The sequence below is a fragment of the Alligator mississippiensis genome, chromosome 3 (genome assembly GCF_030867095.1).
Source record: "Alligator mississippiensis isolate rAllMis1 chromosome 3, rAllMis1, whole genome shotgun sequence".
Lineage (NCBI taxonomy): Eukaryota > Metazoa > Chordata > Crocodylia > Alligatoridae > Alligator > Alligator mississippiensis.
Window position 1 is genome coordinate 154,048,431 of NC_081826.1, and position 19,274 is coordinate 154,067,704.

General features: G+C 43.3%; 1 protein-coding gene across 7 annotated transcripts in view; it reads left to right on the forward strand.

Moving 5' to 3' along the window:
• PIGG (phosphatidylinositol glycan anchor biosynthesis class G) overlaps positions 1-19,274 on the forward strand; it is a 292,922-nt gene that overhangs the window by 116,876 nt on the left and 156,772 nt on the right. For 6 of the 7 annotated variants that reach the window (XR_009460921.1, XM_059724553.1, XM_059724554.1 and 3 more), the window contains one exon: positions 10,811-11,120. The exons of the other annotated variant lie outside the window; for it this stretch is intronic. Coding sequence is in view for 5 of the 6 variants with exons in the window: in XM_059724553.1 (XP_059580536.1) it covers positions 10,811-11,120 (310 nt within the window). In the remaining variant the exon portion in view is untranslated. The remainder of the gene's footprint in view (positions 1-10,810; positions 11,121-19,274) is intronic. 7 annotated transcript variants of the gene reach the window in all.

The following is a 19,274-nucleotide window of genomic DNA, read 5'->3' on the forward strand; positions in this document are numbered from 1 at the left end:
TAATGCTATGATGATGTAGTGTTTCATGTGCATGTGCCCTGGCAGCTTCTTTTCTTAAAGAGATAGGCACTTCAAGCACCCTGTCACAGGGGCCCAAAACAACACAGTGCTGAATAGAGGGTAATAATCATGTCCTTCGATCTGCTGGCAACACTCTTACTAATGCTGCATTTGCATGTCAGTGGTGCAGGTCTTTCCTTGCACCGCTGCCAGAGCCAGGCACCTGGGAACCTCACCTGTGCTGCCACTGCTTCTCCCAGCTCTCTGCTCCCCAGCCGTGGTATGGGTGCAACTTCCATCTGATGGAGAGCTGCCCAGGGACCAGCATCTGCAAAGTGTCTGTATGACTGCTGCTTTTCACCACTGTCCCTCTCCCTTCCAGCTGCCACATAGGCACAGCTGGAAGCTGACTGGCTCTAACACCGCTCCCCTTTGGGTAGAAACTGCACCTGTGCTGCAGCTGGGGAATGAGTGGTTGAGGAAAGCAGTGGTGGCATGGGTGGAACTCCCTAGCCCGTGCATAGGTGCAGGCAGTTCTTCCCACTGCTGATGTGCTCTTGAAATCATCTGGCCCACGTTGGACTAGAGCTGGCTCTGACACAGATCCTTGCTGTTGGGCACAAATGTGGACTGAGGATCCAGCTCCATGAGCCAGATTCAGTGGCTCCATGGGTCAGATCTGGTCCATGGACCATAAGTTTGCGACTTGACATAGAGTCTTTTTTCTACTCAGCCTTTCCTTGTACTCCTTCATTATATAAGATAGTATCCAGTGAATGGGTACCGTTCAGTGTTTCAGTTTATCCATCATTATTCAGTATGATACACAGTGCCTTATTTAATGCACACCACCAATACCACGAACTGAATGCAATTATTTCCTCAGAGGATTTTCTTTGGTGCCCATCACCATAGCATCCCAGTGCATCACAAATATTAATTTATTTTCATGACACCTATGGTAAACAATTCCTGTGTAATAGATGAGGAATTGAATTGCAGAAGTCAAAATCAAAAGTGAAAATCAGCCCCCCGCTCCTATTTTTAAACCACTGAAAACATTCTTAAAATGTGATTTTAGGCCACATTAACTCTAGGCTTTGTTGCCAGCTTAAACAATGGTAAAAAGTAGAAAGATATTTGGAAACTTTTAAAGGAATTCCGGTGGTGAACTTTTGGTTGCATAAAGAAAAATACAATGTCCTTGTTGCTTTTTATATAGCTAATGAACATACAGCAATTTAGAACATATTTAACACCAGTTGTGTTAGTTCTGATTTTGCTTTTGATGTAGATGTCAGGTCAGAGGTCAGCCCCAGCCTCATGGCCCATTGGGCTAATGTGGTTAAGACACCAGTGTATCTACACCAGCTATGCACAAAGGAGTAATGGGCTCACTTTTGACTCCTCACCATGAATGACCAGGTACTCATTTGTAGCTGGGTCAACTGAGGGTAGCTTGGTATGCCTTTAGAACCAGAGCGAGGTATTTTAACTGCTTCACCACCATGTTCCTTGATGCAGGTGTCATGTTTATGGGATCCCCACTTCTTTTTCCTTCCCCCATAGCACAGTTTTTAGCTCTCCACCACTGAGTTTTCTTGCTGAACAGCAGGGCCTCTTGGGCTAGGGACAGAAATTACACATAAACTGGTATAAGTGGTTGGAAACAAATTCAGATCTGTAATACAGCAGGGCTAGGTACAGACATTCAAAAAGCCAGAGGCAGAATTGATCCAAGTTGCATAGTTTTCTGTAGGCAGCATAATTATCTTGATAGTGAACAGCATTTATGTTCACCCTTTGTGGGGGGGGGAAATCTTAGACCACATTCTGTCATTTTTAAATCAATCTATGTGTGCTGAACTTCTGTTACAAGTATAGACCAGTTTCTAAGCAGTTTATACTGGTAAAAGTGTAATGTCTGTATCTGGCCAGAGTGCCCCAGTACAGAGCAGGACCAGTCTCCACTCCTCTTGGCTGCTAAGTAGTGGGTGCCTCTCTTAAGCCAGTTACTGCTAGGGGAAAGGAGTAACTAGTTCAGTAAGCTTTCTCCTGCCACTGGACTTTCTGATGTGGCATGGAGAGTCCCTCATATGATATTTTCTCCCTTCAGTTCCACTAAAGATAACCTTCCGTCACCAAATGTGACTGCTGCTGGGAGATGGATGAGGAAGAAGCCATTAAAGCAAGCACTATCTTATGTGGCTTTTGCTAAGGTAACCTTTAAATTAAACATTTCTGAGGGAATAATTTAGACCCCCACTTTCCCTCAGAGGACCTATCTAAAATGCAGGATGCCCAATGGGAAAACTAACTATTATATAGCAACCCGAACAAAGTAATGACAGTGTTTCACTGTCAGAAGATGCATTTATTTGGAGATAATTTTGAGTCTAAACCTTCCTCAGCTGGTTATAGCATAGCTTTTATTTAAGCCATTTAAGACAGGTAAACATCTGAAGCTGTTACTTTTCCATCTAGGTTTTATAAATATATTGAAATGATTTCTATGAGGATAATGACAACAGAATATCCTGAGATATTGAGATAAGGCATGTAATTTTTACACTGGTTAGTGGAAAGAAGTTGACCTAATTAGGTGCCTTTTATCTTCAGTTTCTATGAATGCTTTTGATAAATGAAGTAGAACTTTCTTGCTGAATGTCTTCAACCTATTAGGGTGTCTTCAGAGGTTGGGTTACATTAAAATTGCACACCTGTTCTAGATATACTTCAGAAAAAATGCTGCAGTAGCTCGCATACTTCCTTCCTGCACCAGTAGATCTGAGTTAGGAACCTCTAAAGTGGGTACTGCTATTGAAAATTGCATTCTCTTTCCTCTGTGGCCTCTATCATCTTGACAAAAAAGTAGTTGTAACACGAAGCCATAGATGAAATCAGTCAATGTGAGCACTGACATGGGGAGATGTGAGATTCTGAAAAATGAATAAGCCCTCTTGCAAGTAATTTTGGAGTAGGAATAGATTAAACCTGAATTTGTATATGGTGGAGCTCTGCAGATTTGTGGAGCCATACCTTGTGCTTCATTCATGGATACTGTAAAAACTACAAAACAGGAAAGCATCAAGTTTTCTTAAATTTGAAACTTTTTTCCCCAAGTGCTTTAACGTTGGATGGGAGCCAACTGGCTTTAGCAATATTAAAATTTGATATCATCCCCCTCAGACTTTAAGTATAATTTTCTGAGACATCTTAGCCTCATTTTTAATTTATAATTATGAAAAATTTATGAACTAGCATTGGATGCAGTTGGTTCATTTAGATGTCTGAAAGTGTCTAGATAAATTCATGAGTTGTGCTAGTGTCATTTCAGTATCTTGCCTATTGCATAATTTGATTTCATGTGATACTGTAGTTTTTTAATGTCTTTTCTCATGATGCATTTGTGGTATTGAGTTATGTGTACCCCTTAATATTGCTGTATGCAATAGTTTTAATTTAGCTTTCACTTCTCATTAAGAGTATAAAACTTCTATTTAATTGTAGCATTTTCCAGTTAATCTTCAGTTGGTCACTTGCCAAAAGCCACTTAATTGAACAGTTTGGTAGAATGAGTACCGTACAGTAAAAAAAAAAACAAAAACGCGTTTCTTCTGAGTTTAGTTGATAATGTTTGACTTTTTTTTGAGTTCTTCCAAACTTTGAAAAAGGTTGTCAAATATGATTTTTTGCCTTTAAAAGGCTGCTATTAATTTGGGGATACATATCCTCTTCGCGCTGTTGTTACAGTAAACCCAAAAGCTCTGGTAAATGGTTCAGTAAAAAGGAAAATCTTATCAGTGTATTTTGTAATGCTAACGTGTAGTTTGCTTCACTTTTATTTTTGACAAGGCCGTTTCCTGTGCCATACAAGAGTGTTCACTTCCAGTTTCACCTTTGAGACAGATGTAACATTGAAAGACTTTGATTGCCTTTGAAGCTCTCCAAAGAGCAAGTGGACAGATGTACACACCCTTTGAAGCTCTGCAAAAATTTTGCAAGTGCTCTAAATATAACCCTGTAAGAAACAAGTTCTATTTAGAAACACTTCAAAATTAATGCAAAACCTACGGAGCGTGACGGGAGAGCTTGGTCCTCCAGCATCCCACAGTATGCTGCTCTGTTACTCTCCTTGCACTCCTCCACCCCCAGCAGAGCTCTCCTGTGCACTCCACATCTGCTCTTCACTGCTGTTTTGCCATAGCCTGGAGACTACAGGCCCTGTGCCTCTCCAGTTTTGGTGGTGAAGTGGGAGTCTCTATAGGAGAGTGGAAGCTCACTGACGTTTGGCTGCACAGGTTACAGCAGCCCCTGTGAGACCAAGGGTGCAAAGTGCAGGCACTCAGCTCTGCTCCTCAGCTCTCCCTCATTTCAGGGGAAGGAGGGGAGTGGAGCCCTAGAATGTGCAGCCTCCTGTCATACCCCTGGCTCATGAGCATGCTACTATGTGGAACTACAGTCATTTTTGAAGCAATGTAGCTGGAGGACACAGCAGGGAGCAGTAAGTCTGTTCATGGCTGCTGACCTTCTTCAAAGGCTACATCTGTCCCTGCCTTTGCTGCCAGCATAGTGGCAACAAAGAGAAACAGGCAAGTTTCTGTATAGAGGAGAGGTGGATCTGAGCCCACTGGCTGCAAGCCTAAACCAAAAGGTCCACTTGCAAATCCTGCGTGAGACTTGCTGCCATGATGCGTATAGATCATCGCCAGATGGGGAGTGAAATCTTACCTGCCCCTGGTCTCTGCACTTTTGCTGCAGCTGCTGCAACTCTTGCTGTAACAGTGTAAGTTTGGCTGCTGTAGCTGAGGGATGGGCTTGCTGCACGTCGATGCAACAGCTACACTAGCATGGACTCCACAGGGAGCTCTTGGTACCCCATTCACTTCTCTTTCCCTGCCCAGATATGCTTTTGGGTGCAGGACTCTCTCCCACACCAAGGTCTTGGTGGGAGGAAGACATTCTGCTTGCCTTGCTCACCGTCTTCCCCCACAGATATGTTACTGGACACAGGGCTGAATTTGCCTGCCTCCCTATTGCTGGACTGCAAATGGTCACCCCTGCTGTGGAAAAGATTTCTGTTGGGGGAGGGGCCATACTGGTGCCCACTCTAAGCCCCTCTCCCTGCCCTAGTTATGCTACTGCTTGCTACCACACCCTGATGACCCACTTTACCCATGCCAAGCATGTTCTCTGTGTGTAAGCACAGACCCCTGCCTTCAGCCTTTCTCCCTCCAGACAGCCCCACAGCTATCTCCACCCCTGCCTACAGTACTTTTCAGGCAAGCAGCTGTAAGAGGCAAGAGATGGCCAAAGGGACCCAGTTGGCACCCTTGGGTACAATGCGGGGAGGGGAGGCTAAGGCTAAGCCCTGAGAAAAATACTTCCTGCACAGTGCTGTGCTCCCACTTCGACACTATATGGCACTTCTTGCTTCGAGTATGCCTACTCACTTCCTTCCAGCCACGGATTTTCAGTGAGCTTGTTTTTTGCTTAATTTTTACGGAAGCCTAATTTTTATTACAGACTTTACAGGAATTTTTAGCTTGTTTCTTTATGGGCAGTCTTAAATTTATGGATAGTTGGTAATCCTGGTAGAATCTTAAGAAACTAGGGTTGGAAGGGACCTCACAAAATCATCTAGTCTAGCCCTCTGCTTAAGGTAAGATCGTTCCTGACTAAACCATCCCAGCCGAATGCCTGTCTAACCTGTTCTTGAAAATTTTCAAGAATGGCGATTCCATATATTTTCTAGGTAGCTTGTTCCAGTGCTTGACCATCAGGCTTATTTGCTTGTTTCATCCATGATTTGCATCGCATCATTAACATAAATTATACATTCGTTGTGAGGACTGTTTGTTTATTGTATAAGGAGGAAGAAGAAAAAAAAACTCCTAGGGAATTAAATTTTTTAGATGAGATCCAAAAACCCTGAGGTGAAACAATTTTTTTGTAAGAAAGTCTCAATAATGTCTATCATGACTAACTAGAATAAATCACTTTCATTAGGCAATAATGTTTAATAGAAACTGGCTAATTGCTTTGTTGACAAGAAAAGAATAAATTATCTGGGCTTTCATATGAACGGGCAGTCAGTGGGAAATACACCTTTAATCACAGCATGCAAGCAAAGATTAGCTTGTAGCTCTTAGTTTTATTTTTCACAGATTTATCAGAAAAACTTGTCTTAAAAGGTTAGTGATGGTGGGTGGATGTTTGTGCCTTCATATCATTAGTGTAGGATTTCTTTAGTTTTCTTTGTTGCTTCTGTAGAATATCATTACATCCAAAACTTACTAATACTACTCTGCTTTCTGCTTCCTGCCCTCTGCCTCTGTACTGCTTGTCCTGATTTGCCAGGTGCCACACACACAGGCTGCCTGTGTGTTGTGCACATGCCACAGGTTGGCCACCCTTTACCAATGTTTTTCCTTCCTCAGATTTATGTTCTGTTTCCTTTATATGGAAATGAAATTTTAGGCATCAAGTCACCTGCTAAGAATTGTTTTTGGTGCTAGTGCAAGGTGGGATTTTATGAGGATGGGAAATACGGTATGCATTTGAGAGAGAGATTTTGCTTTGATTTGTTTTGCTTCAGGAGATTTTTGCATAAGTTTGTTCCTTATGAACAGCTTTTCCAATCGGAACAGTTTGGTGTTGTGATCTGAACTTCTACTGTTTGAGCACCTCTGACTTGATCTCTGTTTTATGTTTTTAATTGATTGTGGGTTCTCTACAGCAAAGCGTGTTCCTGCATAACTACTGTATAGAATGACTAGTACTCCTTAGAGATATCTCTTTCTTTCTGTCTCTCACTGTGGGTAGTGGAAAGACTCTTTCATTATTTCTTAAAAGCATTTTAATATTTTGACAATGTTTACTATATTAAATATTTGACTTTTTGGATGATTTCAAGTTAGTCCACTCTGACATGAATTTTGATCCAGTTTGCCAAATGAATAGTGGAGCGCTAATTAATTTTTAGGATGCTTGCAACCTCTCCTGCTTATTACTACTTGAGACCAAGAGTCATTCTGATCTTTTAAAAACCTATGCTCTATTATGAGCTCTCTTCAGTGTGATACTCTAGCTTCTCATTAAGGGGATGTTAAATGGAAAATGAAGAAGCAAGTTCACTTTACTGGGGTAACTATGATATCAATTGTAGGTGGTGGTTAACATTGTGAAGAAATTCCCTCCCCTTCTCTCTGCCCCTCACGTGGGTCAGCCCAGGTGACCCCTCTCTCGCCTTGCTTTCTTCTTGGCTCAGGCTGGTCCATCAGGTGTCCTGGCCAGATAAAATTCCTAGGGGGAAGACAGGAACTCTCTTTTCCTTCTGGTGAGAAAAACTTCAAGCAAGTGCTCCAGGCTTCTGTTTGGTGATTTTCTATAAGCAAAAACCTAGAAACTATCTAGGAGTTAGGAATTATGTGTAGGCCAGTCATGTCTTAAAAGGATAACTATACCAGACTTTGTAAGACTCAAGTTGCTTTTGTTTGCTCAAAATGAGATGGGTGGCTTTGCTGTACAGCTTCGCCACAGCACCATGAGGACTGCTGGCTCCCTCTGGGGAGCCAGCATTTTATTTTCAGTAAATTGTTTTTTTCCCCCCGCAGATTTCATAGGCATTGCCCAATTTCACTGGCAGTGCTGGATTTTGTGATTTCTGTAAAATTGCAATTTGAATAGTTCCTAGTAGTAGCTCAACCATAAAAATTTCTAACCCCGTGCCCTTAAGTACACGGATTTATAAATTGGGCCTATTTAAGTGCCTAAATATGAAATTTCAGAGTTTGGTTTTAGACAACCATTTTTTTTGAATTCTTAATCACTGTATATATACTTATTGTACTTTTCAGTAAAATGTCACAGACAGAAACTTAAACCAAGATTAATTGGCACAGCTGTTCTTAAAAATGTAAGTATGTTACATGAGAAAGAAACAAACACAATTTTTCTTGACACAGCACTAAATTTGAGAAATTAAATAAAGAAATACAGGGAACCCTTGCCATTCACAGATTCGTGATTCACAGTTTTGAATATTTGCTGTGTGAATATTTGAACCCATGCTCTCTCCCCACACACGCTCTCTCCCTGCATGCTCCCCCGCCATCGCTGACAGCTCTGGCAGCATCTGCGGGAGCTGCAAACTTGGTGCCACCATGCTCCCACCATCATTCATGAATGTATTCGCGGATTTCCCCGTTCGCCGGGATCCCTGTAACATATCCCCCTGCAAATGGCAAGGGTTTCTTGTAAATGCTTCTAAAGCATTACTAAGCCATGCTGTTGTGGTTGCTTTTGTATTTAATGGAATAAAAATTAATCTGATTACTTTGTTATATGACGGGGCAAAAAATTATTTCGGCTGGAGGGCCACTTAATCAGTTTTGATGAGCTGTCGAGAGCCACAAGGGTAGCCTTGCCCCTTTACAGGTGCCTCACCTCTTGGTCACCATCTTGGGACCAGAACTCCCACTTGTAACTCCTGAACTTTGCCCCTGGAAGTCCCTCCCTTTGCCCCGAAAGTACTCCTTTTGGTGGGGAGAGTGTTGCTATCTTGAAACCAGGAAAAAAACCAAACCATATACTAAAAAAACACATCTACTATAACTTATTGTAATTTTACTTAAAAATATTGTTGTCCTGATTTATGTGTTTGCATAGTGTATCCAAAGGCAATTGCATAATAGCTCAAAATACAGTCCTACTCATATATTGTGGGTGGGGGTAAAGGGGTGTATGTGGGAGGGAGTGGGGGAGTGTGTGTGATGGGGGAAGGTTGTGGAGTATGTGGTTGGGGTGGGGGCTGTGGGAGGGTGTGGGGTTATGGTGGGTGGGGTGGGAGGGTGTGGGTGTGTTTGGGGGAATAGTTGGGGTGCAGTGTGTGGAAGGGTGCGGGGGCGTGCGTGTGTGTGGGGGGGTGGCAGTTGGACGGAGACATCCTTTGAGTCACTGGAGTGTGCCAGTCCCTGGAGCTGCATGTGATGGCGGTGAGTGGGGCCAGTCCCACCCAGCCCCATAGCATGCAACTCTCCATGCTCCCAATCTAGTCCCCAGCTGCAGGTGGTGGCAGTGTGCAGGGCCAGCCCCACCAAGCCTTCCACGATGAAGCCATTGGTGCAGCTAATGGGGCTCGGCAAGTGCGGCAGGGAGAAGGGTGGAGGGAGCCCAGCTCCATAGCACAGAGATCCCTGCTGTTCCCCAAGACCTGTGCATATCAGTGAGTGGGGCTGAGCTGCTGGATTCATTGTGCGCAACTCCTCCCAGAGACACGCTACTCGGACAGACTGCTTGCAAGCTTCATGCGATGGAGCCAGGTGGACCCTGTGCTCAGGCTCCACCCTCCTGGCATCCCACCCCGGGCCCCCACTGTTCTCAGGGCAGTGGCACAGGCCCCATGCTCCCACCCACTGATACCGCCACTTCTCCGCCGCTGCCACTTCCCCAACCATCACTGCTGCCTGTCCCTTGCTGCTTCCCTACTTTCCTTCCCACATGCCCGCCCGCCCACCACTGCTGTTGCTGTTTCCCACCTGCTGCCACTGCCATTCCTCTCTGGCCACCCACCCGCTGCTCCGGCTCCAGCCCACCCCAGCCAGCACCATGCGGTTCCTAGCTGCATGGCTGGGCCTGCATAACAAGGCATGAGACCAACCTGGTCTGGCACGAGCCCTGCGACATGGGCTGATTCTGGTGGTTTCCCCTTCTCCCTCCATCTGATCTTATCTGAGTTTCCACTTAGGCAGAGGGAGGGCTGGGGAACAGCCAAAGGGGTACCAGGCCAGAAGCCACAGAGCCTTCTGGTTGGGGCCTGGGGGTGGAGGGGCTGAAGGTGGGGTGGGGCTAGGCAGGTACTGCCACTGCTCAGTCTTACTGCTGGCTCCTCCTGGGTCCTGCTGCTGCTGGCACCTCGTGGTCTTTGACAGGCAGCTACGGGCAAATAATAATTAATTTTCTTAAAATTTTTAGGGGCCCCATGGGCCGGATAGAATGGCCTGGCAGGTCGGATGTGGCCTGTGGGCCATATTTTGCCCGCTCCTGTTAGATGACCAACCAGCCCAGATTATTTTGTGAACATTTAACTTTTTTGTTTCCTAACTCTGGTTTGTTTAAAATCATAAACTTAACAGTAACCTCTTTCCAGTGAATGCAGTTTATGCATGAAAGATTAAGGCAATGAAGTCTTTGCCGATAGTGTACCTTAACAGTGCATCTTATGAAACTGGGGAGAGAGTGTGTAATGTGTGTATCCACAGTGCTGGGTTTTCTAAGTCCTTTCCATCTATCCTCTCCTTCCATGATCGGCTGGGAAAGAAAAGAATGCTGGTAGATGTAACATTTTGATAAGCTCTTCCAAGTCTAAATGTGTTGTTACTTTTTAAATGATAATTATTTGTCTGAAAGAACTTTTCAACATTGCTTTATTATTATGAATTTTATCTTCATATTTAAAATAATAATGTAATATATATAGCTTTCAATTTATGTTAATAAGTGTTTATGGAACATAATGTGAGCAATACCAACAGCTAACTGTAATACTAGTTTTGTGTCTTGTTTTTTTCCTAGCACATATTTTTTGCTAGAGTGGTTTTGTTGGTAGTGTAATTTATATTTGAAGAATATTTTTAAATTACTGAATTTGAAAGGTGTTTGAACAATTTTGCAGTAATTGCAGTGGAATATGACCTGTTGGGCAGAATCATATTTGTTTTGTTCTTGTATTGAAAAAGCTTTTTTTTAACTTGTGAAACAGCTACAGATGAGTAACTCCTCTTTCTGACACTTTTTTTTTTTTTTTTAGGGGAATTATTGAAGCTCGTTTTGTTTATGTCTTTGTCCTTGGCATAATTTTCACTGGCACCAAAGACTTACTCAGGTCACAGGTTACCTCTGCAGACTCCAAGACAAAAATTACAGGTTTATGGGAAATATATAGTGGATTGGTTCTCCTAGCGGCTCTGCTGTCTAGACCCCATAACTTGCCAGTCCTGGTGTTTTGTCTGCTAATTCAACTGATAATGACAAGATGCATCTGGACGCCATTGAAATTTGATGCAGCTCAGATTACTATAATGCATTATTGGTTTGGTCAAGCTTTCTTTTATTTTCAGGTAAGATGAAGATGTGATGTCAATGGAAAAATCTATCTGTGTGGTTACTGTAACAGTTGGTGTTAAATGAGAACATAGGTTCTGCTTTTGCAAAAACAGGAGTCAGTGAGACTGTGTACATGGTATCAGGCCTTTAGTTTTCAACTACCATTCTTTTCCATAGAACAGGAGAATTCAATGATGCATACCATTGCAGTAACTGTATACACAATCACATATGCAAAATAATTAAATTGTGCTAGTGCACATGCACAGTACTTCTGCTAGGAACATGAACGAAGCTAATAGGCAGACAAGGTTTTTTGTGTGAATCCGGTATCTTTTATTAGACCAACTTAAATAGTTGGAAAACAATTTTTAAGCAAGCTTTCAGGTTCAAAAATCCTCGTCAGGCTAAGGAAGTTTCAGCAGTTAGTGTGTGCTCTTCCTAGATGGAATGAAAAGTAAAGAAGCCAGAGGCTGGGCTGGTATGCATACAAGACAGGCAGTCAGTGAAGATGTAGATTGAAGAGTCAGTGGGTGAGAGACAGGCTGGGTGAGGTGGGGAGAGAAGAGGGATGAATAGTGGAGAAGTACCTGGGGAGTCAGATGTCAGGCAGGTTATTATGTGTCATAAATCCAATGTCTATATTTAGTCCATGATTTTTAGTATCCAGGAGGTTGATGAAGTAGAGTTCAACTGCTGAAACTTCCTTAGGCTGATGAAAGTTTTTTGAACCCAAAAGCTTGCTTAAAAATTGTTTTCCAACTGTTCAAGTTGGTCTAATAAAAGATGTCAGATTTACCCAAAGAACCTTGTCTGCCTATGTCCTTAGACCAACACGGATACAACCTACACCCCTGTAACGAAGCTAATAGAAACTTGAGTTAAATGTATTAATTTTTCTGGTCTATTTTAGTCTCTAAAGGCTACTGATGTGTAATAATATGGTAATAAAATATGTCCTGACATACAGAGGACAGATTATTCTTCAGAATATTAATACAGCCATTAGAAATGTTATTCTTTGTATTCAGATGGCAGCTGCTGAGCACAGAGTTTAGTAGCCCATTTGAAGAAATGGAGCTCCCAAAACAGATAATATGCAGAAGGAAATAGAATCAATTTGTGGAGCAGAAGGTATTACTGATGATAGCCTCAGTGGTCAGTGGCATGACTCAAAGGCTAGGAGGATGAAAAATAGAATTTTTAAAAGCTTTGAAAGAGTCCCCGTGAGAATGATATTGAATAAATCATTTGAGGATGGTATTTTGTCAAATTCTCAGAAGTGTTTTGACTTCCTAACATAATATAAATATTTATTACTGCTTCTCCCTTCTTAGACTTGGGAAAAGATCCAGGTGACTCCAGTAATTATTTTTGGTGGGAAGTATAAGACTGACAAAGCATAGAATCAAGCTCATCATTCACTTTGAGGAAGATTAAAAAAAATCAAAATCCTTTTCCGTGTTGTATGGAGACCTAGTCAGTGATGGGGACTTCTGCATTTGACTAAATACCATCTAATAATTAAAAACTTTAATTGGCCTTATTAATACTTATAACAATAGACAGATCCAGCTGCATCCCTCATTCTGAAGATGTAGAAGTCCTTTGATGTTATGACCTGGAACTGCATGTGTTTTTGATACAGTCTAGATTTGGTGAAAACTTAGCCAAATTGAAATGGGAGCCAGATCTTGCCATTCTTACTCAGCGTCTTAATTTAGGAGAAGCCTGTGGCAGGTGATGAGGAATGCCTGCATTTTGCTCTGAGAGAGCCTGAGGGTGGGGATGGGAAGATGTTAGTGGTAAGGGATTGCCTATTGGGATTTTGTGGCTTTCCTTGTGCCCTACTTTCCTTTTTCCTCTTGCTGTTTGGCTTTTATGGTCTTCCTTGAATATGATAGTTCAGTTCTTATTGTGCCCTTAATAAGAGGAATTCTGATAAACATAAAGATACGTTGTTACTGCTGAATATTGGGTTAAGCATCCCTCAGTCACTGAGGTTAGTGAGTAGAGGGTGATAGTAAAAGTATAGTTCTGAATATCAGACAAAGACCTTAGTGTTAGATATATGGTTATGGAAAAATTAACTAATAACACAATAACATTTTGTGATTTAAACAAGGAAAAAATCCAGGATCTTTCATGCCTCACTGAAAATTGGCATTATTGATTACTGGAAGAATTTCGGTGTAGTGAGTGCAAATGGCATGTTAGCTGGAAAAAGAAGAGAACAAGATCTTCTCTGGAAGAGATGTGGGCACTTTAGGAAATTTGTTCCTCAGTATTCGTGGTTTCTTTTTTATGGTTGTTGCTAATATGGGTTGTCTTGCCGTTCTATTGAATGCAGTAAAAGAATCTATTACAAATTAATTACAAAATCCAAATATCTCAAATCTGATTGGATATCCTGTTTTCTTCTTGAAGAATTTTTAAGTTGCTGTTATTGGGATAGACAGGAAATATCTAAAATTCGTCTGCTTGTTAGCTGTCATCGTTAACTGTGAGTGCATGTCCAGCATTTTTCACAGTTGATTTATTTTGCACTTCTGATAAGAATGGAGGAAATATAGATTTGATTTCTGCCTGATTTAATGGAAATTTTGCTGCCAGATGTTCTGTTTTATAGAGAGGTAAAAGAGGCAGCCTGACTCTAGTCAGGACTTTCAGGCACTTCTTCCCCAAAATCTTGTTTCTCGCAGAATGGCAGTTTTGGATGTGACATTGGTTTCAGCAAATCGGAGGGCATTCTGATAACTAGTACAGTAATTGTGGGAAGGGGGTGCACAAAGACTTGCAACTTAGTCACATCAACAAAACCAGAGAAGAATGTCCACTATTGTGTTGGTTGACCAAGCAATTTGGCTTGAGGTTTTGCTGCCATAAGTGCTCTCAGTCACTCCCAAGAACTTGAGGAGGAGGAGGAGCCAGAGCTGCTGACAAGCTTCTGTGAAAGGCAAACAAATATAAATTATTCCATGTTCTTTTCATGACAGATCACCTAGGCATGGCCTACGTTACATCTGAGGTAACAAGGCAGACAGAATACCAATATAAAGAACCACCACTGTCTGGAGGTGTTGGCAGAAACGTGGTCAATTCATGTCCAGAAAGCTTATTTTTGGGATTTTATTAGATGTTTTCTAAACTTGATATTATATTATGGAAGATCCTTAGTAAAAACCTCTATTCCAGGCAACTTCAAAAACAGCTGCCCGTCAGCATGATAAACTACCCACTGCAACAAAGTTTACATCCAGCTCATTAGTATGACCAGCAGAGAATAAGAGAATTAATTACTATAAAATCAGAGGTTTTTGATAAGGGGAGGGCTTTGATTATGGCTCTGTCTAGGCTAAAAGAAGATCTGGAGAAAGAAAAAAAGCATATCTGTAAAATGAATAAAGCCTTTAGAAAGTCAGATATATGGATTTTTTAAAAATTGTATTTAGTTTTTAAGAGGGAAAGTTTTCAGGTAGCTTTATGAAATACAGTAGTTTTATTCAGATTAGGTCTGCTTCCTAGATTGAAGGTAAAGTGTCTGATCAGAAATTTGTCATTCACTTGTTTCCTTAGTTAATTTGTCCTCTACTGAAGAAGCTAGTTTAGAGCTTTGGAAAGCACAAGCTGAATCATATGAACCTAATGGTTTTTCTGCTTCTCCATAAAATAAAATGTTGATGTTCTTTAGGGAAAAAAAGTAATGTAATTTAGAAGTGTTGAATATATATAGCCCATTAATTATTAAAATTCAGAGCTCTTCTTTATTAGGTAAAAACATCAAAAGTCCTTCTAAAAGTGGTTGTCTTCTTTTAATAGTCCTAGGTACAGAGAAACTTCTTTTGAGAAGCTTTGTGTCAGGCCATAGCCTCAAACCTGGAGCCTTGACTGTACTCCCTGCTTGATCTCCTGGCTTTTTGATCTAGTGTGCTCTCCAACTCTGGTCTCTGCCTGATCTCTTGGCTTCCTGACTTGGCATGTTCCTAAACCCTGCTCTTGGACTAGCCACCTGACTTCCTGACTTGGCTTCTGCCTGATCTCTGCTCATTTCTCCTGACCCTGGTTGGCACCGTGATCATTTAGTGGCCCCAGATCTGGCTGCACACAATCTATCATGATGCTGTGATCCATCAGTTGCATCTGTCTTATTATTATGTTATTTATGTAATTTGCCTAAGATCTGAAGTCAGTCAGAAAGCAGGACAGGGTGGCATCTTAGAGACTGCTTCACAGAGGCATAAGCTTTCATAGGCACCAGCCTTCTCTCTGAAGCAGTTAGTCTCTAAGGTGCCACCCTGATCTGCCTTCTGGGCAAGATCTAGTAGCCACATCTAAATTTGTAATATGAGTTAAAGCTGTGCACCAGTGAAATTTGACAAATGGATATCCTTTGCAGTCCCAATCCATGCCTACCTCTTCCCCCACCCCTTCACTGTCTCCTCTTCAAAGATCACTCTTATTAGAGATTTTGGGATAGGAATAGCCTGGAGCCACAAAAGGAACTGCCCTCTGCTGGAGAGGAAAGGGAAGTAGCTTCACTCTCCTTAACACCTCACACCAAAGCAGTTTTCGTATGTTGTTTCCTCTGAGCCAGATTCTTCCTGCCTTTTGCCATTTTTTTGCAACAAAATTGGAAAGAGTGAAGTCTGAGAGCCACTGTGATTAAAACTCCCCCCCACCTTACCCACCTTTTTCACTCCAGAGCACATATATAGGTGTCCTATGGCTCTACATGCTGCATGTGCAGACCAGCATGTTTGTTCCCTGTGTTATAAGCAGGGATCCTGGTTTTCTCTGGTTTAAAAAATCCCCAATTTTTGGATTTCAAAAGGTAACCCAAAATCCACATTTTTCCTTGATTAAAATAAAACAAACAAACAAAAAAAAACCCAACAAAAAGGCCCGGGCAGGAGCAGGTGCATCCTGCAGATCAACACCAGGCTGTGCAGGTTGTGTTGCCAGCAGGGCTTTGGCTTCTTCAACCAAGGGGTGTTCTTCCAAGAAGGATTGTTGGGAAGAGATGGGATCTATCTGATGAAGAGAGGGAAGAGCATCTTCACAGACAGGCTTGCTAACCTGTTGTGGAGGGCTTTCAACCAGGTTTTCCAGGGGATGGAGACCAAAGCCCTGAGGTAAGTGGGGAAGCGGGAGATCTGGATGAAGAGCAATCAGGAGGGGGCAACAGGGGAGGTGCTCTCATACTTCATGAGCAATCAGGGCAGTCAACTAGTTACTTCAGATGCCTGTACACAAATGCATGGAGCCTGGGAAATGAGCAGGAAGAATTGGAAGTCCTTGCACAGTCACGGACCTATGATGTGACTGGAATAACAGAGACTTGGTAGGAGCTTGCATGATGGGAACACTGTCATGGATGAGTACAAACTGTTCAGGAAGGACAGGCGGGAGAAGAGGAGGAGGAGTTACACTTTACGTAAAAGAGCCGTATGATTGCTCAGCATTCCACTATGAAGCTGGAGATACGCCTCTTGAGAGTCTCTGGGTTAAGGTCAGAGGGGAAAGCAACAAGGGTGATGTTGTGGTGGGGTCTGCTATAGACCACCAGACCAGGAGGAAGTAGTGAATGAGGCTTTCTTCAAACAGCTAATGGAAATTTCCTGATCACAGGCCTTGGTGCTTATGCGGGACCTAAATCACCATGACATCTGCTGGGAGGGCAATACAGCAGTGTGCAGGCAATTCAGGAAGTTTTTGGAGAGTACTGGTGACAGCTTCCTGGTGCAAGTGCTGGAGCAGCCAACTAGGGGCAGGTCTTCCTGACTGGCCTACAAACAGGGAAGAATTGGTGGGGAATGCAGTAGTGGATGGCAACTTGGGCAGCAGTGACTATGAGATGAATGAGTTCAGGGTCCTGAGGAAGGGAAGGATGGAGAGCACCAGAGTAAAGACCCTGAACTTGTCGCCTTGGGTCTTCCATGATCCACTGGCTGGAAAATTGGCTCCGGGGTCGGACCCAGAGGGTAGTAATTGGTGTCCTGTGACCAGTGGGGTCCCCCAAGGCTCTGTCCTTGGACCCATACTGTTCAACATCTTCATTAATGATGTGGACACTGGAGTCAGAAGTGGACTGGCCAAGTTCGCTGATGACACCAAATTTTGGGGAAAAGCATCCACACCAGAAGACAGGCGGGTGATCCAGGCTGACCTGGACAGGCTCAGCTAGTGGGCGGACGAGAATCTGATGGTGATCAATGCCGATAAATGCGAGGTTCTCCACCTTGGGAAGAAAAACCCGCATCATCCTTATAGGCTCGGCAGTGCTATGTTGGCTAGCACTATGGAAGAAAGAGACTTGGGTGTCATCATTGACCACAAGATGAACATGAGCCTGCAGTGCGATGCTGCGGCTAGTAAAGCGACCAAAACGCTGGCTTGCATCCATAGATGCTTCTCAAGCAAATCCCGGGACGTCATTCTCCCCTTGTACACGGCCTTAGTGAGGCTGCAGCTGGAGTACTGCGTCCAGTTTTGGGCTCCACAATTCAAAAAGGATGTGGAGAAGCTTGAGAGAGTCCAGAGAAGAGCCACGCGCATGATCAGAGGTCAGGGAAGCAGACCCTACGATGACAGGCTGAGAGCCCTGGGGCTCTTTAGCCTGGAAAAGCGCAGGCTCAGGGGTGATCTGATGGCCACCTATAAGTTTATCAGGGGTGACCACCAGTATCTGGGGGAACATTTGTTCACCAGAGCGCCCCAAGGGATGAAAACTAGGTCGAATGGTCATAAACTACTACAAGACCATTTCAGGCTGGACATCAGGAAGAATTTCTTTACTGTCCGAGCCCCCAAGGTCTGGAACAGCCTGCCACCGGAGGTGGTTCAAGCGCCTACATTGAACACCTTCAAGAGCAAACTGGATGCTTATCTTGCTGGGATCCTATGAACCCAGCTGACTTCCTGCCCTTTGGGCAGGGGGCTGGACTCGATGGTCTTCCGAGGTCCCTTCCAGCCCTAATGTCTATGAAATCTATGAAAACTTCTACTTACTCAGGGGACTCATGGGCAGGATCCCCTGGGAAGCCAGGCTGAGGTGGAGAGGAGTCCAGGAGACCTGGCTGTACTTCAAAGATGTCTTACTCAGAGTGCGGGAACAAACCATCCCAGTGTGCAGAAGACCAGCTTGACTTAGCAGGTAACACTTCAATAAACTAAATCAGAAAAAGGAAGCTTATAAGAAGTGGAAACTTGGACAAATAACAAGGGAAGATATAAGAGCATTGCTTTCGCAGGCAGGGCTGAAATGAGGAAGGCCAAAGCTCAATTAGAGTTGTAACTAGTAAGGGCTGTGATGAGTAGCAAGAAGGGTTTCTACATGTATGTCAGTAGATAAAGGAGGATCAGGGAACATGTGGGGCCCTTATTGAATAGGAGAAGCAACCTTGCAACTGGATGCAGAAAAGCCTGAGGTGCTCAATGCCTTTTTTGCCTCAGTCTTCATAGGTAAGGTCAATTCCCAGACTACTGCACTGGGCAGCATAGTTTGGGGAGGAGGTAAGCAGTCCTCAGTGATGAAAGAACAGGTTAGGGACTACTTGGAAAAGCTGGCCATGTACAAGTCCTTGGGGCTGGATGGGATGTACCCGAGGGTGCTGAGAGATTTGGCTGATGTGGTTGCAGAGCCATTGGCCATCATCTTTGAAAACCCATGGTGATCAGGAGAGGTCGTGGCTGATTGGAAAAAGACAAACATAATGCCCATGTTTAAGAAAGGGAAGAAGGGGGATCTAGGAAACTACAGATCAGTCAGCCTTATCTCAGTCCTTGGAAAAAAATCATGGAGCAGATCCTCAAGGAATCCATTTCTAAGCACTTTGAGGAGAAGAAGGTGATTAGGAACAGTCGGCATGGGTTCACCAGGGGCAAGTCATGCCTGACCAACCTGAATGCCTTCTATGATGAGATGACTGGCTCTGTGGATATGGGGACACTGGTGGATGTGGTGTACCTTGTTTTTTAAGAAGGCTTTTGATACGGTCTCCCACAACATTCTCCCAGGCAAGCTAAGGAAGCTCGGGATGGATGAATGGACTATAAGGTGGATAGAAAACTGGCTGGAGCTTCAGCCTCAGAGAGTAGTAATCAATGGCTCGATGTCTAGTTGGCAGCTGGTATTCAACAGGAAGCTGAATATGAGCCCACAGTGTGCC